Consider the following 23,633-nt stretch of genomic DNA (forward strand, 5'->3'; position numbering starts at 1 on the left):
TAGAAAAATTATATTCCACTGGCAATGTCCCAGCTCACGACTACAGAGTTTCATGTTCGATACTCTACGAACTTTGCTCCTGCGACGACTATTTAATGTTATACACTCGGGGTATTTGTTTTGCGCGTAAACCATCAGTGATAGTTTTCACGAGCGTCACTCTCGTCCATAGCGGGGGACGTAGTGCGTCCTCTGGTACCGCTACAGATGGCACATGACTAACCAGAGCGCAAAAAAAAAAAAGAAAAACACGGACAAAGAGATACAAATATGACCACAGCAAGCGCTCACTTCAACTTATCCTGACACCAGGAAGATACCAACATACTTGTAAAAGCAGAAAAAAAGACGTCACAACATGCAACACATGCTACAAAAAAATTACAAAAATAAAAATGAAAACAAACATAAAAATAAAAACACATCAACGCAAGAAACGAGCGTACGAGCTCCACACGCAGCAACACTCATGTGTCGATACCTAAAACTCGCACAAAGAACACGCTCAAGGTTAACATCAAAAACATAGCCGATATCGGCATTCCATAAAAAAATGCAGTTCCTTTTTCGACACCCCCACTCATGGGCGACTGATGCAAATTTCACTATACGTCTCCATATTATAGCTAGATGTGGATGATCCTGTACATGCCGCAATCACGACCATTACGGGCAGGCAGTTCTCGACGACTAGGACACAGGGTGTCCTTTATCCAGACGTGGCAGTTTATTCTTGGTTATGAAGACGAGGTCCGGCCTTGCTGGCTTAGCCGTCGTAGTAATGCGTGTACCCTTGGAGAAACCACTGAAAAAACAATCGCCGAGTACGGTCCAATATTTTTTTCATTTGTTGTTTTTGCTGTTCGTGTGGAACGTTTAACGTTGATTCGCGCCAAATTTATGCGCTATGCGCCTTAATTGTGCTGTTTAGAGCAGAGGCAAAGATACGGACGAACGAAGGACAAATGGCCGTCTTTTATCCCTCAGTGCCGATCTGTACAAAGATCATTAGGCCGAACGGAAATCAATAGGCTTCTCTTATTAAAGAAGATTTTGTTTCATATTTATTTGCGTCATATTAACCCTTATAACTTTATAATGCAACGTTAGCACTTAGCTTAGTATACTGTTATAGGAGAGACATCTGGGCTAGTTGGTACGGTGACATAACGAATAAAGAGCGCTAAAGAAGAGGACGAAGAGCAAAGAAGCAAATCGGGTGAGCGCATTAGGATTACCATTCCACACACTGCTCCCGGTTGCTCGGAAAACAGGAACTTTGTGCGCAGGCAGCTTTTTGCATCGCAGTGTGGAAGAAAAATAAATGCGGAAAACAATAGCTGCCATATGCAAAGTTTTGCGAGAAATATTCAGCAAGCTTTAGAACATACGTTGGCATGAAATGGACCGCTTGTAACAAATAAACTTGTATTACATCTAGAGCTCGGGAATCTTGCGAATATAATGGAGAAAATCAACGAGGTCTGCTTAGTCCAGGGACAAAAGAAATACAACTAAAAAACTCATTTGGCAGGCGCATAATTAAAAATGGGTTCACCTTTTGGCTACCAGATTATTGAAAAAAGGTAGGCCTTCAACCTTTGTTAGTACGTCTCTCCAGCTCAACAACAGACCGATCCCACCGACCGATCTGCGCATGTGCCGATTTTCCACCAGTTGATCGGCCGCCAAGTTAGTTACAGTCGATTGGTTAGATCTCGCAGATGCATCTGCACTGCTGCACGAACTCACTGCATATTTTTCTTGCTTCCTCGCAGAGAAACATTCGCCACAACATTATTTAACAAAATTACGCCGGCTGTAACTTGCCGGACGAAGACAAGTGCACTGGTCGTAATGTGGCTCGACCTGAGAACTGAGGCTTCCCCCTCCATCTAACCTTGTTCAGTGCTCTTTCATACCGTGTAAGCCATCTTCTTTACCTGGATTTGCAAAGAAAATGTTCTATGGGTACTTATCTTCCCTTCAGCGGTAGCTTACAGAGCTCGTTTGGTCTAAAATCCTTCGGCTTAATTGGCACTGCTTCGGAAATAATCGAGGGCTGCTTAAAAAAATAATATAGAGGCAATTTGTGGTTACAGTGATGTATTATTTATTGCCGTGTGATAAGAAATGATGAGTTAACGAAATCTTTGCAGTAAATGTTTTGGTGAATTAACAAAATAACAAAAATTGAAACACAGATAAAAAAAAAACGGGGTTCAAAGGAGTCAAAAAGCTCAGAACAAAAACTAATGCTTGATGATACAAAGTAAAAAAATTTGGAGTCCATAATCCATCACTTAAGTAAATGAAATAATATAAAAACTGAAAAACTGAAACACTGGAATAAGGAATTCACAGGTGTAAAATGCTTGATGATGTTATTTAAGAAAATTTAGAGTGTGCAAAGAATCGCTTGGACAGTTTTGAGCTCCTTTGTTCAATTTACTTTTCTTTTCAAATACATCAAATAATTAAGCAATAAATTACACGCTTTAGTTTTTTTCAGCATCATCAAGCACTGCCTTTTCATCGGAGCATTTGGACACCTTTAACTCCTTTTTTTTTCTTCAAGTTTTCAAGTAATTAGAGCAATATTTACGTGCTATATTGATTAATTAGCATCTCAAGCATTGCTTTTCACTCTGAGAGTTTTGACACCTTCGTGGTCCTTTTTTTTTCTGAATTTTCATATTTTCAATCGTTTCAACAATCAAATATATTATAAATTACGCACTTTATATTTTCGTAATTAGCACCATCAAGTATTGCCATTTTATTCTGGGTATTTTCACTCTTTTGAACTTTATTTTTCAAAGTAGTTTTTACATTTTTCGATTTCCTTCTTTCACCAATTAAACAATTACAATGATTTCTTTAACTAGACATTTTTTTATCACACATCAATCAATAACAGGAATCCCCAATCGGGGTCCCCAATTATTAACGACACGTGCTCCCGACAACTACTGCTATTAGGACGACGCCGATGGCTTTCCCATCAAACAGCTGTATAAGCTAAAGCTTAATACATAAAGCCCGAACCATTTGTTTCTAATGCTTTTATAGCATCCAGGAACACAACAGGTGAATTTTCAATGCACTCGCATACACACGAACTAAACATCGTTCGAAAATGCGGCGTGCAGGTACTCCGGACGGCGGGAGAGGGCGGATGAGTACGCGTACCAGCGTGCACTGCGGCAGCGGTGGGGTCGTGAAGCCGGCCGGTTGGATCGGCCTATAGTATGGCTGGCTTGTAGGTCCTGTGCAAGCGTCAATACCTATAAAAGAAAAAAAAAAACCATCCTAATACGCTCTAATGACGAAACACATCAGTGCATGGTAATTTTTTCACTTTTGCTTGTGAGATGAAGATTTCTTGTAGTAGTTTGGAAAGAGAGAGGAAGTACCTACTTTCTGCTCATCGGCTATATCTGAGCCTTCCGGACATAAGGATGGGCACCAAATATATTAAGAATGCAACTTCTTTAAGGCAAAAATGTTTTCATTAAAAGCACGTCACCCGGCACTTTTAGTAAACAGACACATTCAACCTACATCCGCGCATATGTCTCTTTTACAGTAGTGGCAGAATCGAAAATGGATGCTTTCGGGATCCTATAGCATCACTGTTGAGACTATGGACTGCTACGTGAATGAAAGTACGAAATCAATGCGGACGGTGTGCAAAAAAGGTATAGCTATAATCGACCCCCGTAAGTTTCCACGTCGTGGATTCTTTTTCTTACCTCTTGTAAAGAAGCGGCTTCCAGAGCTCGCATCGCTCTTGTCTGTTATCGCGGACGACGGTGTAGTTGTTCGGCTTCAGCACTAACACTCGGCGGCTCTCCGTCGTGTACCCAGGCCACTCCACGTGCGGGTGCGGGATAACGGGTTTCCTGCAATATTTATCAGACGAAAAAAAAATAATACTCGGCCATATCAATACTGACTAATCAAGTGAGTATAAAAATATCTCTGAGCTGCTGATCTGTTGAAAGGGTTATGAAGTTCTTTCTTTTGAAAGTATCCAACAAGGAAACTCCAAACGACAGTCAATATGCACACCACCAAAGACCTTGCATGCTTGCCAAAATATCTATCTCTGAGAGTGGGAGTCGGAGGAACAGAAAATAGTGGAGAAACATGGCAGCACAAGTTAACTGTGCTGATCTGTGGCCGAATAAAAAAATGCATGCAATGCATGCATGAAAATACCGCGAATGTACAGCTACACTTAAATATGGCGGATTTTTTACCCTACTTAAGCCTGGTTATAAGGAGCGAAAGCACCATCTGAGTTGTTTTCGTGTTGCCTTAGAGATATCAATTGGACGGGGTACTGTCTCGGAAGACGGTACTTGCCCAGGAGAGACCGAGAGGGTGCTGCTGCCTCGCAGCGCGGTCAATATGCGGACACGCGTACATAAGGTTAAACGAAGTTAGGCAATGTTAGATGATTTGGATAGGCTTTGTGCCTCCAGATTAACGCTTCTTGCTTTAATAAATTTCACCTTGTATCGAAGAAAGTTTTGCTCGACTTATCACAATGGCAAACTGTTTGTGAACTTTATACGTCCGCGAGAAAGAGAAGTTCGACTTCACCGCAGGCTGACGTAATCCTAGCAACGATATAAAAGTTCTTGACCATCAATTTCTTACCCTGTTCTAGCAAAGGAGCTGAAAGCACGGACGATTTCCTTCATGAATTGTTCTTCTTCGGTGGTGTAGTCCTGAGTGGCGAGGTATTTCTTGCCGATATCTCCGAAGGGGTCCGTGTAACGACTTTTGTCCTTGATGAAAGGGAGCGATCCTAGAGTGTACATAACGTCTTCACCGTGAGAAGCACCCATCCACTTTGGATAGTAACTATGAGAAGGCTTATAAGCGAACTCGTATCTGTACATCTTGATCCCGCTCTGAGAGGCACTGTCCGCAAACAGCTGCGCCGGGCAGTAGAAGAGTGCGTCACCAATCATATCACCCACAGTGTCTCGAAGTTGTTCGTAGGTGATGCCATCCTCACCGTCGCCGAAGTAGGCACTGACAATGCGGCGGGCTTGGAGCAGGGGCGTACCAAACGCTTGATTTATCACTAAAGTGCAAACAGTCCTGTACTGTGTCAATAGCACATCCACTACTTCAGGAAATAAGATAGCGGCTAAATGCAAGAAAATACCAGCCTCATTCTCCATAGTGCCCAAGACCACTTCTTTCACGTTAATCCTGTCCCAAACATCTGGGGAAGTAACAGAGAAAGGTATGAATTCGTCATTGTACACTGGCGCAAATGCCTGCTGGAAAATATCAAGTTTTTCGAGCTTCTCACTTATCTCAGTGGGTTTTTGCTCCCGTAAACATCTAATAGCTTCGGTCAGCTGGTCTTCAAGCGCCTTCTTTGGGTCGTAGCAGCCTAACGTTCCAGCAACATTGATGAACCTTCCTTTACCTTTGATGTAATCATAGGGGACGAGACTTAGCGGAGCCCCGCTTTGCATTATTGCCCTCTTAAACAGCCCTTTACTATGTGGGCTGACGGCATGTAGTGCGACTGAGATGGCTCCAGCGCTCTGTCCTTGGACAGTGACTTCATTCGGGTCTCCACCGAAGGAAGCTATGTTCTTGCGAACCCATTTCAGGGCTAGATTTTGATCCCAGAGGCCAAAGTTGCCTGGCAATTCTGGAAGTTCGACGGACAAAAAACCGTGAAGCCCTACGCGATAGTTGAAAGAGACGAACACAACTCCCGACAGGGCAACAAAATTTGCTGGATCATGCAGAAATAAGGCAGAATCTCCCCACTGGAAACCGCCGCCATGAATGAAGACGACTACCGGAAGCTTTCCTCCACAGTTACGAAGTTCTGGACATGCTGAGGAGGGCACCCAGACGTTCATCTGCAGACAATCTTCGGACGATCCAGAGTAGTTGAGTGACAGTCCCCCGATCAGAGGAATTGGCAGCTGACGACACGGCCTGGGCTTACTCGAAGCATTGTAAACTCTTTTCCAGGGGGACATTGGCACCGGTTTTCGAAAACGCAGATCACCAATAGGTGGCTGGGCATACGGAATTCCGAGATACGCGTACACTTCTACGCCGCCCACTTGCATTCGCTGACCAGTCACAAGGCCTGAATGAATTCTGACGACTGGGGCATCGCATGTAGCTGTTACGGCTGAGAAGAGAAACCCTACTGAAAGCTTCACCAGCAACCTGGCACGTGAAGTTCCATAGCAGGATGACATTAAAGACGGCGACATGATAGTTCAAAGAATAACGCGCCGCTTCGTCCCAGCTGCTGAAAATCACAGGACCAGCAACACAATCGCTATTAGACAAGTATTGCATGGATAGGCGAGCGTCCTTTTCTATACATTGTTTCATAAGCTTATTTCAGCATTACGAAAGGGAGAATGACCAATAAGGATAACTCGCACCGCGTAATTCTACTTGTCTTTTCCTATGTCCCTGGTAACGACAGGAGCGTATAGGACCATAGTTACGTAGTCCGTGCGGTTCTGATTGGCCCTGGTTACTTTCACCTTTCGTAGTGTTCTAAAGAGCTTGTGAAACAGAGTATAGTTGGATGAGGTAACATATCTCCTCTGCGGTTAGGTAAGCCGGTTCATTGCCGATTTTATCTGTCCTTGCTTGAGCAATTTCCAGGTGAATTCGCTTCCGCCTTTTTCCACATCCTACTTAAAACTGGTGTACAGCCAAGGGTTTTTCTTTTGTATCTGGCAACGCTACTGGTTCTTTTTTTTCCTCGTTCCATTGTCCAGTTATGCCGCAACTAATGCAATGACACGGAATGCAGACGGGCCAGTTTGATGCTATCATTCTAGCTGCGGGCGCTTTGAACAAGCAGCTTAACATTCTTTGGCCGTTCTTTTTTCCATAAAACTTCGCTCTTTTATTCCTTTTGCGGCGGAGTAATGCGAGGTAAATGCTTTCTGAACTATGGCTATCTCGTTTTACTGCTTCATGCATCCATGACATATCACCGCCGTTACTCACGCTACGCAGTCATTACTGGCACTCGATAATAAAAAATCTCGGATGTCATTTTCACTTTGCTTCAAGGCTTAATTCTTACTGTGCATTGGGCTACGTGCGCTACCTCATTTTAACGTGTGAAGATTTGTGCCCTCATGCTGAAAACAAAATGAACAGCGGCGTCGGCGGCGTTGGCCATCGCTTCAAGGCTCGCAGCCCCGAAAAAGTATTATCATGCGTCTGGCAGGTGTTAGTAGGTGAGTGACATGGTCGGGAACTGAATCGCTAGCGGACTGTATTCCGTAATGTGACGGCATGTCGTGGTTAGGCTGGAAACAACTGGAAACTCGCACAGCTTGTTTCGATATGGGAGAGTAAAATTGAAAATCAACTCCACATAGATTCTTGCTTCAGAATGTATCTGTAGGCTAGTTGGTGACACATGCGAAAATCAGCACAAACACAAACACATTAGCGATGAAGATTAATTTATTAAAGCTTATCTTTCATTTATAGCCCTGAGAGTGCTGTTTAGCTTTAAGCATCTGTGTGGGTATCTACCGCCGCAGTCAGGGCGGCCGAGATGGATACTGGTTCATTCTGCGTCGACTGCCGTGAAGCTTGGCATTTGAGTCTGCATCCACAAACGCTCCGAGCTTTTCCCAGAGCATAGTAACGGCTACGCCATCGAGGGACAGCGGCAGTACCCAGTCGATGTAGTTGACCGGACAGGTAGCAACCGGAATTTGTGCGAGAGCCCTTCTTCGAAAATCAGAACATTCTGGATATTCCCATACGATATAGACTGCGGTCGCTGGGCTTCGGCAGCGACGGCACACCCCTTTGTCGGAGTCGTTTTTGAATAACTTATGCTTAATGAACATGTTAAAGTTGTGAGTAGACGGACTAGTGTCTGCATAGCACTCGGTAGTTCCTCTGACATAGAGGGAATAGGACACGCTTGTTCCTCGGCGCATTCCTCTCTGCCACCGCGGATGTGTTCAAGTGCTTTGCGGCGTCGGTTCCTCGCGATTTATTTGATGGCGGAGGACTCCAACAGACAGGTTGTGTTACCCGTAATGGCGGAAGGTACGTTCAGCGTGGTGGATATTTTGCGTGCCGCTGCTCACGCCTCGCTGTTGGCCCACTCGTTGCGTTCAGTGTTTGCGTATGCAGGCACCCATGAAGTCATGGCTATTATTTTAAGCTGAAGATCCACGTCTCGAGATGTCACTAATAAGTCGCTGATTATTTTTGGGTAGGCTGATGGACTCACTCACTCGTCTTCAGAGTTCATACGCGTGAAAAAAAAAAAATCGTTTAAAACGATTTAGTCTGTTCCTTGAGTCACAGTCACGAAATTTTTGCGGGTACTATTGTTCTGCCTTTAAGACAGCTGCGAGTTCTAATACCAGAGGGATCGACGATGAACAGTGTTGCCGTATTCACCACGCGGTGGATGACAGCGACCCAAGCCGCCGTCTGGACATACGTAGGAACGCCAGTCACGACGATAGGATTACTAACAGTTGTGGGAAGTATTTTCTGGCCATATCAGTATATATGATTGCAGTAGTATTTATTGGCTTGGTTGATAGATGATGCGATTATGCGCCTTGTCGAAACGCTTGCGCCTCTAAGAGATGCCACAGAGATCAGCCGTACGTTATCCGCGGCTATGGTCTGCCATCTGTAAGCGGAATGATCGGGGACCATAGTGGATGAACATATTCGTTTGAAGGAAAAGCTTCCTTGTTTGGCCCAGTATGAAGTTCCTCTGAAGGAGGCTAACCAAGAGAGTTCTACTTAAATTGAGGACAACCCAGAGGGCTATGGAGCGAAAAATGGTAGGGGTAACATTAAGAGATAGAAAGCGTGCAGAGTAGGTCAGAGAAATAACTCAAGTTACCGACATTCTAGTGGAAATTAAGAAGAAGAAATGGACATGGGCAGGACATGTAGTGCGAAGAGAGGACAACCGATGGTCGCTGAGGGTAACAAACTGGATTCCAAGGGAAGGAAAGTGTGGCAGGGGGCGACAGAAAATTAGGTGGGCGGATGAGATTAAGAAGTTCGCAGGAGTCAAGTGGATGCAGCTAGCACAGAACCGGGTTAAGTGGAGAAATATGGGAGAGGCCTTCGCCCTGCAGTGGGTATAATCAGGCTGATGATGATGATGATGATTCTCTAAAATGTAGCGGCCAGCTGGGGCAGAGTATAGGTGGTCCTTTTCTGGGCGGGATTTGTCTGTTCTATTCCTATTTTATTATTTATTATTTGCAATACTGCTAGCCCCAAGGTAGGAGCCGTGGCAGGGTGGGAATGACAACAGTGAACATCAAAATAGTAAAAACAATAATAAAATAATGTCCAAAAGGATAAAATACATGAAACCGTGGACACATGAATGGAATTACAAAAGAAAAAAGTGACTGTAAATGACCATGACTAAATTTCACACACTCCGTTCAATGAACGCCTGAAATAGCTGGATGTCTTCCGCCTCAAACCAGGCACCATCGAGGCCGTTCCATTCCACAACCGTACGAGGGAAGAATGAATACTTAAAGGCATTATTTTTCGTTTGAAAACGAAGCAAAGTAAAAGGATTTCTGCGTCTCTTTGCATAACCAGGAGAAAGTGTGACAGATTAATGAGTGTTGCTTCTTAATTTGCCTTTTAAAACTTTAATCAGGAAACGCAAGCGTGCTATCCTATTTCTGTTTGATAATGCAATCAAACCTGCTCTATCCCTGAGTTCCGTAACCGACGTTTTGCCATATTGATTGAAGATGAACCTGACTGCTGTCTTTCGCACTCTTTCCACTCTATTAATGTTAACTAAAGTAAACGAATCCTAAATTATATTGCCATATTCAAGAAGAGGTAACACAAGAGATTTATACGCTAGCAGCTTAACATCCTTTGACAAGTTACAGAGACATCGCTTCAAGTAATGTAATTTTGCCAGAGATTTACTAACAATGTATGTAATATGATGGTTCCAACGCAAATCGTGAATTATGTGAAGACCTAGGTACTTGTATTCAGAAGCTCGGACAAGTTGCTTACCGTGAGCTGAACAGTCAAGTCAGTGGACGCTAAAGTCTCCGACCGCAGGTTCATGCCCCTGTGCCCGTATAGCTCGTTAAAACGTGTGTGTTTCGGCAGACCCGTTACAATGCGGATGAGTTCGCTGTTAAGCTTCCGAAGTTTATCAAAGCGTCTAATAATTTTGTGAAAATAATAACCATACATACTGCGGAACTTGATAAGGGCTGTAATTAGATGGCGGGTCTCCTTTTCCTTTGTACCCCACTGAAGATGGGTCACCCTCCTAATGAGGCACAGGATTGTCTTGCACTGAGACTTGATACTGACCCATGTTTTGCCTTTTGCGTCCTGGTCGAGGTACACGCCCAGAATTCGGATGCTTGATTGACATCGAATAAGTTGGTCTGACATGTACAGTTTGTGTGGTACTCGAACTGCTTCCCCTTTCCCGTGTGGACCATTAAGAATTAAAACGTATTGAGGCTTCTACGATGATGCGGACATACCCATTGTGGCTACAGAATCCCTGATATTATCAAGGCCTTGTTGGAGATTCTTTTCTTGTCCACCCGCAGAACCTCTCATTGCCCAGATAGGGATGCTTGTATACAAGCTATATTGCAAGCACGGAATGGCACCAAGGAGGGGCACTAGTCTGCCCATTACAAGCTTGAATGATGGGGGTGATATGATTGGAGGACCGGGGCCTATAGGACTTCACCGCAAGGCGTTGAGGAAGGCAGACGACGGGAGAAGTTGTTAGGAGAAGAGCCAACTGAATATTTATTTTATATATTTACAATGCAAACGTGCAAGCACGTGAAAGGGAGCGAGGTAGCTCTTAATTAATTTAGAGCACAGGCGAGTCACACTGAAGCAGCCCTCGGAGGCTGCTTAAATCCCTTTCCAGTCCAACTGTGGAACCAGCAGCTTCCCAAAAGTCCAATGGGCGCTGAGCCGCTTCTTTTGGTTCCACCCATGGCTTCTTTGGCTCCGCCTAATTGTTCCACCAGCACCTCACGTACAAACGCGCACACATACACACACCTCCTCGCACTTGTACAGGGAATGCTATAGACTGCTGCAGAATAGCCAGGCCGTCACCGTGGCTCTCTATGATCCGGCGATGTCCCATCTGGTTTCAGGCATCTTCAATGGCGCCGGCCAGGCTATATAAAGTATATAACAGTTGCATCTTACCTGTACTTACCTATGGGGCTGAAACGTGGAGGCTAACCAAGAGAGTTCTATTTAAGTTGAGGACAACCCAGAGGGCTATGGAACGAAAAATGGTAGGAGTAACATTAAGAGATAGGAAGCGTGCATAGTGGGTCAGAGAAATAACTCAAGTTACCGACATTCCAGAGGAAATTAAGAAGAAGAAATGGGCATGGGCAGGACATGTAGTGCGAAGAGAGGATAACCGATGGTCACTTAGGGTAACAAACTGGATTCCAAGGGAAGGAAAGCGTAGCAGGGGGCGGCAGAAAGTTAGGTGGGCGGATGAGGTTAAGAAGTTCGCAGGGGTCAAGTCGATGCAGCTAGCACATAACCGGGTTAAGTGGAGAAATATGGGAGAGGCATTCGCCCTGCAGTAAGTATAGTCAGGCTGATGATGATGATGATTACGACTCACACTAGCGGCCCCTTTCTCCATCATCCGGATATTATCTCTCTTGAGGTCCTCTCCATCATTCATGTCATTCAGTTTCCTCTTTCTCCCACCTGTGCCTCATTATATTATCTATACTGACTACTAACTCCCAGGCGAATTCAGTCCGCAAATCTCACACCTCATTTGTCCACGGAGCTCGAGGCCGAACTTGTTGCGCTGCAGCCCTGCCCCGTCTTCTTCGAAGGATCCCTAGACACTCGGATGTTGACAGCAATGAGCTGGCGAACCATCTCGCCCGTAAAACTCGTAACCGGGCACCGTTCATCCCCTGTCCCAGGTCCTTGGTGGGCGGGTCGAGACTGCCTCTTCGCGCCATCATCAGATATTATTACAATGCTGCTCGCCTAGTTCGCAAACTCTACCCCGACCCTCATTCTAATCTCTCCGTACGGGAGGCTCACGTCCTTCGTCAGTTACAGCTGAATACGCTCATAACTCCTGCACGGCTATATCTATACAAATTCCGCCACGATCCTTCATGTCCCAACTGCCCCCCCCCCCCCTCTTATGTCAACCTTTCCCACTGTCTATTTTCCTGCCCGGTTGCATTTCAATTGGGTTTCTTTCCCATCCCCTCTCATACTATCTGAACCTGGGTGAATTGTCATGGTACTGAGGGTGAGGAAGAATAGCACCTGCTCTTCCAGCTGGCTATCAATGTATTAGGCGCCTAAATGTTCTACTACCACTATACTTCAAACCTAGATATATCTGCGGTGCCTTTCAGCCTCGGGGCAATAAGCCTCGCCTCCCGTTTGAATAATGTCATTCTAAACTCGCGAAAGAAGCTATTGTATACTGCTGCCTAAAAAGCTTTCTAAAAATTGTACTGCCACAAATGGTTTCTAGCTTTCTAGAACAGCTAAAAAAGAATGCTTTCTGCCTAAAAGAATGCATAAAAAAAGCATCACGTCGGTGGCTAAGTCAGCGTTGCGGAGGAGCATGGCAAGAGCGGCACCGGATGGGAGGAGAAAACCGGGGGGAAGGGACTGTTAAATGTTAAATCCTGTTTATTGTACCGCGTCTGCTTGTTGTGAAGAGTTTTTTGTTTTTCTGTATGGTCGGTTTTCCTTCTCTCTTTAGTTCTACATTTCTTGTTTTTCTTTTTTCCCTTCCTTTCTTTTTTGCGTGTGCTTTATATCGTCATTATTATTGTTGCTGTGTTTGGGAAAATAAAACCGACAGTTGTGCTCCAGCGCTGTATTTGTCTCTCATTTTGTCTAATGCGTTTGTTTGTGTTTACTCTGTTTTTCAGTCGGCGTTCTTGCAGCCAAAGTTAGACATGCTACTCTTAGGTCATGCAGGCTGTCGGCCTTTCTATCCGTCCGTCCATCTGTAGCTCGCACTCTACTCGCGCATAGGAAATTGAAATGTTTTACATTTTTATTTGGGCAGCTTGTGCTAATAGCAGCCAAAATGAAAAAGGAATCTACGGAAATATTAGTGCCTTTGTAATGTAGATGCATGTATTTTGTTCCCAGACAGAAAGAGAACCCGGTAAGACCAAACAAAATAGTAACATTAACGAGTTTTATTTTTAATTATATGTACACAAGAATGTTTTTCGCTCGTGAGTTTTACCAAATGTGGTCATGTGTAATTGTTACCTCATATCTCTGATGTTTCAAAAACCATGTACACAGGCCGGAAGATGGTGGCTTACAGAAGCTTAGCTAGCGAATAAACTGACTAGTATAAAAATGAAGTATATTCTCTTGCAATAAAATGTATTCCAAATGTGAGACACATGTGAAGTTGTCATTCAACGGACTGGTTGGTTTCCTTCCTGCCCCATGCCGCGCTTAAATTTGAGTCGCCGATACCACGACTGTAAATTATGAATTGGGCTCTGCTTCATTATCACTATGCCATAAAATTGGCCGCACTTCTAATGGTATATACCTTCATAGAAAAACCCCCACATGGATGATAGTTATTTTATGCAGTGCAATACAGCGCGTTTCTAGATATGACAGCATAATTCAATATTGTATGTGTTGCACAACAGGTGGATGTTTTGTTATGAACACAACCTGCATGGCTGTGAATGATGTGTGCCTACCTTGTTTACTTAAAGCTTCGTGTTGAGTGTGATTTTTTTCAGTTATTTCACTTTGTGCTTTCCTATGCATAAATTGTTCCAGCGGACGTATAAATTTATCTAATACCAGCGCATACTTTTGGACTTCTGTCAGATCAGACCCCCTTACCCGTGTCTGGTATCGTAAGATAGCCTTAATTATGGTGCAGAGGACAGCAATGGGACACCATTAACTTCCTTCGAATGAAGCCCGAATGTCAAAAATATGGCTTGACAGTTTCCTCAAACGTTCGTCGAATGAGGATATGCCTGCAATGATTCGTTCCATAATTTGTTTTTAATACTGAAGATTTAAAACAGTTGTAGCTTTTCGTCATATCGAGGTGAATGTACTAGGAAGTCAATGTTAACGGTAATGCATTGCATTTTGAAAGCGATATCATCCAGATAACGGGATCATGGAATGATTATTTCATAGGCCACTTATCATAGCGCCTTTCCTTGGCCATACTATCGTAATACTAGGCGCATTATTCTTCAGAAGAAAAAAAGAGCTAGTTTATACTGTTTTCGCGTGGTGAAGATTCTCGTATTCAAAAAGACTAACGCACCAGCTGCAAGTATAAGTATTCTGGACAGGCGGATGTTGGTAGGTGACGAGGATGCGGAATGGCTTTTCCCCTGATTGGAAAATTTCTTCTTGGTTCTGATGCCTGAGCCCGACTTTGTTGACTTTTCAGTTGTAGTAGTGCTTTTTTCCATGGCCAGCACACTGAAAAAAAAAAAAAGAAAGAAAACACCGAAAAGAGCAAACATCAGATCCTTTCATCACATATCATCTGTCGTTCTTCTTTGATACTGCTGATAGATTTATGCGGGGACGGTTAGGCAAATTGAATACGCACCAACCTAACATATCCTGCAATGTGCAGTAAAAAAAAAACTCTGTAAGAACAGACGAGGGACGAACGACTCTCATCTTTCGTCCGTGCTTACGACAGGGGAGGAATATACTTAGTTTAACCTTGGAGTTACTTTTTTTACAAGAATAAGGTCACAAGTTCTGAGTGTAGCGATAATGTGCTTTAGACTAGTAGTTACGTGTTCCATCATTAACATGAAGTCCTTGAGGCGTCTAATAAGCGTGTCATACGCGAAGTCCAAGCAAATTTGATAACCATATGCTCAAGCATTTTTCCTGTACTCTAAAAACTCGCAAATCAATGAAATAATGCAACCTGATGCCTTATGCAGCCACCACACATATATTCACGTAATGTGCTATCGGTATCAAACATCGGAAATGTACAAAACCCGTAGATCCGGGGGGCCAGCATCGTGTAATTTGCATCGGCAAAGTTTGAACTGCACGTAGAAAGGCTGACGGCACCAGTTCTTTTAGCCTACTTCCTCCATGCGCCAGAATATTTGGAGCTCCCTTCGGCAATTATTTCTTCTAGATTTACTTAATAGATATGGACGCCTTAGATATTGGTTGCCATGACAGGAGTGGCTACATGTCTTTATTTCTATAGGTTAAATTCATAATCCTTCATCGAAGGTAAATGCCAGAAAGTTCTTATTCTGCACAGTACATTAGAGGTTATAGTCTGAAAATTCCCGTTAGTTATCTATACAGAATTTGTGTCTTTTGTATCCTTCCCCTACTTTTTTTTTTTTGTTTTCCCTGTAAAGGCCTAGACCACTCAATGGCGTCTATTTTTTGACACTCCTGGTATTTGCTGATAGCCCCAGCTATGTTCCTCCCAAAGCGCCGGTGTCTGAATAGAAAATTCCGACTACACCTGCACGATGTTTTCTGCATCGCTATGTTGCACATAAAATAAGTGCGATATCAAAAACAGGCAGCATGAATTTGTCAAATAGGGTCTCAATAACGTTACCTGAACAGTTACCGCAAGAAAAAAAAAAGTACACCTGTCTGGTCACTATTAGATTGCCAGAAAATGTTTAAAAAAAAATATGCGAAATATCGTGATTGATCAAGTGTGAGTACTATAGGAACAAGTAAAATGTAATTGATAAAAGAACGCGACTTCTACTACCCGCACATGATTCAAAGCTGAGTAGTCCGTAATCCATCGGCTTGCAATAACACGAAAGTTTAGTATATGTTATAATGTTCAAGCTCCCAAACTGACTGGGACCACGAATAACGCCTTATTGGAGGGCATGTAACAATTTAAACCACCCAGAGTGTGCTCAACACGCTCTGACAACGCGCAGTACAAGGGCGCACTGAGTTTGCTCTCCATGAAACGCGGTTGCCGCAGCCGGGATTGAGCTCTAGTCGCTCGGCTCAGCAGCAGAGTGCTGTATATCCACCGGGTACCATTCAACGACTGCATTTGGGATCACCCGCTAGCTATTGCGGAGCAATGAGTGATTTGTGTAACACCGCTGTCTTCATGAAATCTACTCCTCGTTAGTAACTAAACCAAACCACTCACAATATCTCATTCCTGGCCGTATTATTTTCCATTCAGTAATCAGTAATGCTCCAACATGTTTCAGTGTTGTACCAAGAAGAATGTACATGACGAAGAGATGCATCCAGTCGGTATGTTCACAGACCGAGACGCTGTAAGGAATCTTGTTACGCACCATCTGTAATTTTTCCTGCGTCCGAAGGAATGGCACGTGTCCATTTTTGGGGAAGACAGCGGAATTCAAGCGGTCAACTTCTTAGTCTCCGGCCGCAGCATATAACACCGCCTTCTCCCAGTAGAAAAAGCACTTCTAGCCACCACGCTGCAGTTTCTTCCAGTGGAAACGGAGACATTCTAGCAGCTTATGAGGATGAAAGAAATACTGTTTTTCTAGGATGCTTCAAGCGGTTTATGCGGACGGTTTCTTGGTCACCGCTGTGCAAGACTTCAGAGAGAGCACTCGGCTCAGTTTATAATTCACTGGTACGTTTTCTGAAAGATCGGATAGTGTCCATGACGTCTTGCGAGAAACGGCCGGAGTTGTTCGAGACGACAAGAGCCACACAAGCTTGTCTAAAGAGTAGGATGAAAGGATATCGATGGTGTCATGGCGATTCTTTTGCTTCCACAGCTGTATGTCGCATACGAAAGAAGAAGCTTATGGAATTATACGGTGCACTTATCGGGTTCGACTATAAAGGCGTCCATGCCGAAATATTACGGCAGTAACGAAAAATAGGGCTCACTGTTAAATTTGTCTCGCATGCCTACAGAAGAAATAATGCAAAGGATCCAGAAGCATATTACCTTGCGCTTTTATATCTACGAAAAAACGAAAGTCTATTCTCAATGGAGTAGTCATATTTCACGTGCACGGCTAACTTGTCACTCAAGATTCACTTGAAACGCTCTACTGTGCAGGCAATTCGCACACCGATGAGACTCCGCAGCGGTGCGGAGAATAATACGGCATTACTAAACTCTGTTTTACAAGCTGTTTGCAGCCCTACGAAAGTGAAGGGTGGTCTTAGCCAATTGGGGCGGCGCGTATCACGAGTGGACTCCTACCCTCCTGGGTTGCTGTCGTCAATAGGAACTTGGGGCACAGTTCCGCATTAAATGCCACCCTGTATGGCCAATGTCTTGCAAAATAGACTATAGAGGAGTGGCTCTTGAGCGTCCCACAGGAATACGCTTCCCCAATCGCTTAGCAGTCCTTTCGGCTCACCATGGTGGAATACCAGGGGCTTTAACATGAGATAGGGAGGCGGGGGCCGACGGCAAAGCCGTACAACATAGATTGGTAGATCACAGGCGTAGTAAACCTGCAGGGCGCCAAGGGTTCATAGGGTGAGGGCAGATCCTTGAGAAAAGGACATGTGATGGAGACAAGGAGAGTGCTGGCGAACGGAAGAAAATTGGTGGGCTTATATGAAGCTGCAGTAGGCAAGAAGCTGCAGCTTGGGCTTACGTCAGAGGCATTGTCACGGGAAAAAATCACAGGTCTGGATGGCAAACACATGTACGACATGGTCGGTCACGGCACGGCGATGATTGGGGACAAAAACAGAGCAAAGGCAAGAAGCATGCTGGCAGGGGACTTGACAATGATGCATGAGAGGCGACCGCTTCACGAACAATGGCTATGATTTTTTCTGTCAGAAGGTGTCCTCTGTAATAGAACCAACTAGAGCAGGCGCAGAGATGACCTCGACGCAGGCGTCTGAGCGCCGCGTGTTACCGCGCCGCTGTGGGAGCTTTTCGGAGCTAGGAAAAGAGATTGCTGAAGTCGCTGATGGTAGTATGATTTTAATGGGAGAATCGCTGATAGTGGCCGTTAGCAGTCTCTGAGGGTGGGGTGGATTTCTCCGGTTTGGACATAGTTTGGTTTACATGTCTAGAGAAGTCAACGATGTCCTCGATATATATTACCACGTCTGCGACAGCAGCCACTAGTAGACTGCTCTCTGAGAGCCTCGTGCGTCGAAGAGTATAGAAGAGGCAGAAGTTTCGCTCCGGATGGCATGCTTGATGCACGCATGGCTACGTACTCGTTCCGAGTTCCACGGTGGTCGGAGAGATACACAGCGCACCTTTCCGAGTTGTAGGGATACGTTTATTCGAGGTGATGGAGACACGTAGCCGCTATGACGTTTCTTGGAGCTTTTCTTCGGACACAGACAGCATCAAGCGAGCGGGAAATTTCATCTTTATGCGCACCGTAGCGATGGCGCATGCCGGTAGCGGAAGCGGCTGCAGTGTGTAGATTACAGGCGCTACTTTGATGAGATCATTTTTTATACTCCTCGAAAATACCATGAAGGGCGCTGGCACAAAATAGAATAAGAGCTTACTGAGGAAAGAAATCTGATTGCTTTCGTCGAAAAAACATCATCAAGCACTTATGGCAGATAAAAACGCTTCTACTACATCGTTAAAATGTTCCGCTTTTATGTGTGGTTCAATAATATGTGTGCAGGACCGGTTCTGTTTTCCTGGAACTGTTTTCATGGGAGGGTAGTTGAATAGAAACACGGAGTCAATGTGGACAAAACGCAAAGAAGAATCGCTCTTATACCTGAATTAATTTTCACCATTGGGCCTTCCCCTTTACCTTTTGTAGAGAAGTGGTTTCCAAAGTTCGCAACGTCCCTGTTTGTTGTCTCGAACGACAGTATAGTTGTTTGGCTTCAGCACCAACACTTTGCGGCTCTCCGGGGTATACTCAGGCCACTCAACACTCTCTCGTGGAATCACCGGTTTCCTGTAATGTTGATTGAAGAAAAAGCGAACTGAGTTACACATGCCTTAGTTTTGCAAAGAATATATGCCATTTTGTAGCATACCAACAAAAACTAAGCACCTAAAACGTGCCTGACGTGTTTTATTTTGTTTTATTGATTTTTTTTAAGGAAGACGTTCGTTGGCTCGAGGGCATCAAACGTGGTGTTATGAGGAAACAGCAATTAAAGGCGCGTGGAAGGATCTTGGATGCTGGCCAAATGCATTTCTGAACGTGCAAGACGCAAGGACACGAATCAAACTCTTCACACACACACATAAAAAAGACAAAGACGACTGCGCTAAACGCATCTATTTAAAGGCGATCAAGAAAAGCAAAATATACAATATATTCTGTAAACTTGACAAAACCTTCAACCTAACTTTAATTTCCAAAAACAATTGTTGCCACACTTCATAAATTTTACTAAGTTTAACTCTATGTAACATTGACAAAATATTAGGCGCGGCCCTGTTGTGCATTACCAACAATACTTTTGATGCATCTAATGACTGAAAGTTTTGGTGGGTGCTGCAGTTTCCGAAGAAATTGGGTTACGTCGAATTTTATTTAGAAGCTGCAAGATTTGAAATGAATTTCAGAGTGCGCGTCAGCTAGTTTAGTTTGAAGCCTGAAAAACAGTTAATATCCGCATTCATTAGCTGCCTGCTGTGCTGAATAAAAAAAAAGAAATTTGAGGAAACTCATAAAAGACGAATCTGGCCCTATAACCTTTAAGCTAAGGAAGCCTTACGGCTTTTCACGACACTCATCCTCGTATATCTATGCATATGGTTGCCCAATTTATCACTTTTTGATTAAGGCTCTCACAAATCTCAACATCGTCATCACAGCACTCCGTAACAATTCGCCACACTCTCGCAGTCGCATGATTTGTTTTAAACATGCGTGGCAGAAAATTCGTGCAACAAACTAAAAACATTGCCGAGTTATTTTACATGATTGCTGGCCTAAATTTATTGTGCATTGCCCTTCTTCGTATTAAAAATGGTGGTACAACCTCACAATAGTATTTTAAGCATATCGACTAAATAATTCTTGAGGATTGTTTAATCTCTGTCGTCAATTTGGACAATTTTTACAGGTAATGGGAACATGCAATTATGCTTAGCCCTCTTCTGAGATCATTGTTTTTTGTTCTCAGGCATTGGCATTATTCCGATACATTTACAGTAAACATTTATATAATGTCAATTTAGACAAGGGGACACTACAGAAGACAAATGGCAAATGCAGCTGATGTTTCAAAATTATTTTCAGAAAAAAATATCCTGGTATTGGCTCATCCAATGTTTACCTTAACACGATAGAATGAATTAGAAATTAATGTCTCATCTTTTGCTGCTTTTGTTTCCTACAGAAATCTTCTCAGTGGTTATTGCATATATTTAAGGGCTTCAAACTGTTCTACCATCAACCAATGAACTTCAATACATCTTTGAAGGGAATTAAAGCGAAATATCTCAGTTAAAATCACCTGTTGTAATATATTTGATGCGAACATGTCCCTGCACTATTGTAATAAAAGAAGTAATGACTATAAGCTCATATATATTTGCCTACAAGCCCTTCAAGGAAGAATTATCAGCCACTTACAGCACGTCTTCGTGACTGGCCATTAACTTCTGTCGGTCCGGCATGTGGGAAAGCTAAACTTAGTGCGGGAATTTAATTGCAAGCCCACGAGGCATAATTTGGTTTATCTTCAAGTTTCCTCTGTTTTATTTGATACCGATGGGTGGTAGTCGTTAGATAGTAGGTTAAGCACAGTTATCCTCTTCATTGATCACGAGGTTTACACAAAACATTGTCGTGATGGGAGGTGCGCATTATGAATTCTGCTAAAGGGGATATGTTACTTTTGAGTTCTCACTGCCCAACAGCTTCATATCGCACTTGAGACTAGACTAAATGATACAAATAACATTATAACCACATCAGGCTACAATTTACAATAGTCATGCAAGGAGTTCTTAGTTGTCCGCTTCAACGTCATGAAATTGAACGAAATCAACTTGGCTGCCATATATAGCAATGACTTTAGCGTCTTAAGCATCTCTTTGCATCCTAAAACATTTCTTACCCTGTTCGAGCGAAGGAGTTGAAAGCACCGACGAGTTCCATCATGAATTGTTCTTCGTCGGTGGTGTAGTCCTGAGTGGCCAGGAATTTCCTGCCCATTTTTCCGAAGGGCTCTGTATAACGGCTTTTGTCCTTGATGAAGGGGAGGGAACCTAGCATGTACATAACGTCATCGCCATGAGTGACACCCATCCACGGGGGATAGAAACTATGAGATGGCTTATGGGCGAACTGGTACATGTACGTTTTTACACCGCTCTGAGAAGCACTGTCCGCGAATAACAGTGCAGGGCAGTAAAAGACCGCGTCGCCAGTCATCTCTACCAGCGTGTCTCGAACTTGTTCGTAGCTCAGGTCATCGTCACTTTCCCCGAAGTAAGCGCTTACAATGCGGCGTGCTTGCAATAATGGAGCACTAAACGCCTGAGTTATCACAAGTGCCGCCCCAGTCCTGTACTGTGTCAAAAGCGCTTCGATTTTGTGGGGAAACGACTCGATAGCAAAATGGAAGAATATACCAGCCTCATTCTGAGTGGTTCCCAAAACCACTTCCTCGATGTTAAGCCTGCTCCATGGCTCAGGAGAAGAAAGAGTGAAAGGAACGAAATCGTCGTTGTCTGTCGGCGTAAATGCGCGCTGCATGAAGTCGAGTTTCTCGATACTCTTGATCACCTCAGCTGGTTCCAGTTCCCGTATGCATCTCATCGCGTCGGTGAGCTGCTCGTCAAGTGCCTTTTTTGAATCGTAGCATCCTAGAGCCCCGGCGACGCTCATGAATCTTCCCTTACCTTGCAAGTAGTCACTCGTGGCGAGGCTTAGCGGAGCCCCGCTTTGCATTATCGCCCTTTTGAACAGACCTTTGCTCTGTGGGCTGACGGCGTGCAGCGCGATTGAAATAGCACCGGCGCTCACCCCATCGAGCGTGACATCGTCCGGGTTTCCGCCGAAGGAAGCTATGTTCTTGCGAACCCATTTCAGGGCTAGGTTTTGATCCCAGAGACCGACGTTGCTTGGTAATTCCGGAATCTTGAGGGTGAAGAATCCGTGAAGGCCCACACGGTAGTTGAACGTGACGAACACAACATTGGACAGTGCGACAAAATTCGCTGGATCATGGAGAAAAAGGGCCGAATCTCCCCACTGGAAACCTCCGCCGTGAATGAATACGATCACCGGAAGCTTCGGTTCGCAGCTTCCTGCCTTCAGACATGTCGATGACGGCAACCAAACATTAATGTGCAGGCAGTCCTCCGATGATCCAGAGTAGTTGAGCGACAGACTACCAACTAGAGGAATCGAAAGCTGACGACATGCCTTGGGCTTACTCGAAGCGTTGAAAATTCCTTCCCAGCTGGACACCGGCACAGGTTTTCGAAAGCGCAGGTCGCCAATAGGGGTCTTGGCATAAGGTATTCCGAGATATGCGTAGAGTTCTTTGCCGCCGACCTCGATCCGCTGGCCGACTACAAGTCCGGAATCAATTCGGACAATTGGGGCATCGCTTGCAGCGGCTACGATTGTTAAAACAGACCATAAGCAAAGATTTCCCATTAACGCACGTACATTCGAGATTCCATAAAAGGAGAGCCCTGATGACATTAACATGCTGGTCTAAAGAAAAAGTTGACGTTCTGGCCGAGCTGCCGTAAATGTCTGCCGCACATCCCAATTGCTGTTATGCAGCAGTCTCTGGCGAGGCGAGCTTCCCTTTCTAGTTGGATGAGGGAACACAGCTTCTTTGCTGTTAAGTAAGCCCGCTTATTTCGGATTGGATGAGTCCTTGAGGCATCGCCCTGGAAGGACACTTCAGCTTTAACAGGTTTCAGCTGTAATCACTTCCAGCATATCCCGCATCATACCTGGAAACTGGTATAATGCCAAGAACGTTTAGCTGTTTGTTTCTGGCGAGTCTATACGTTCCATTTTCCTCGTTCTGACGATCAGTTCCGTCGTAAACGTCAGCAATGGTCCGCAATCCTTACTGGCGTGTTCACTGCTATGATTCTACATGCGACCCAGACAAAAATACTACTGAACAGTGCAAAAATACAATGAAATATTGTGCACTTCTGTCGTAATAGTAGGAAATTTCTGTAGCTCTGTAGTACCTGCCGGTAGTACTTGATTTTTCTTTCCTCTAACACTTTTTTGTAGTCTGTAGATCTATAGTATCTTTCACTTCTGGCGTAACTACACATCATTTTATAGTCACAACTCCAAAACCGCGCAAATATTCTGTAGTGAAAATAACGGCTTCAGGGGCTAGTTGGTGCTGCATCGTATTCAGATATGTGGCGCAACAAACACAAACACAAGAGAAGATACACAACACACGCGCACACTACCAGAGTGTTTTCAGATTCTTATTACAGTTGGTAGTGTGCGCGTGTGTTGTGTATCTTCTCTTGTGTTTGTGTTTGTTGCGCCACATATCTGAATACGATTCTGTAGTGACAACAGAAAATTTTCGGCAGTTTCTTTTTTCCGACTGGGGACCGCTTAGAAAAAGAAATCCCTATAATA

At 44.2% G+C, this 23,633-nt stretch overlaps 3 protein-coding genes across 4 annotated transcripts in view; 1 reads left to right on the forward strand and 2 right to left on the reverse strand.

Annotated features, from left to right (window-relative positions):
- LOC146185226 (acetylcholinesterase-like) overlaps positions 1 to 23,633 on the forward strand; it is a 332,565-nt gene that overhangs the window by 112,041 nt on the left and 196,891 nt on the right. The window lies entirely within an intron of this gene.
- LOC146185232 (acetylcholinesterase-like) lies at positions 3,281 to 6,269 on the reverse strand. The gene is made up of 3 exons (XM_084605801.1): positions 4,669 to 6,269; positions 3,756 to 3,905; positions 3,281 to 3,287 (listed from the first exon to the last, which is right to left on the reverse strand). The coding sequence occupies exons 1-3, from the start codon at positions 6,267 to 6,269 to the stop codon at positions 3,281 to 3,283; spliced, it is 1,758 nt and encodes a 585-aa protein (XP_084461927.1).
- On the reverse strand, positions 7,575 to 22,661 carry LOC146185233 (acetylcholinesterase-like). The gene is made up of 4 exons (XM_084605802.1): positions 21,112 to 22,661; positions 18,840 to 18,989; positions 14,387 to 14,547; positions 7,575 to 7,639 (listed from the first exon to the last, which is right to left on the reverse strand). Exons 1-4 carry the CDS (start codon positions 22,659 to 22,661, stop codon positions 7,575 to 7,577), a joined length of 1,926 nt encoding a protein of 641 aa, XP_084461928.1.

This window comes from Amblyomma maculatum, chromosome 6 (assembly GCF_055883805.1).
Source record: "Amblyomma maculatum isolate TAMU_Amacu chromosome 6, ASM5588380v1, whole genome shotgun sequence".
Classification (NCBI taxonomy): Eukaryota; Metazoa; Arthropoda; class Arachnida; order Ixodida; family Ixodidae; genus Amblyomma; species Amblyomma maculatum.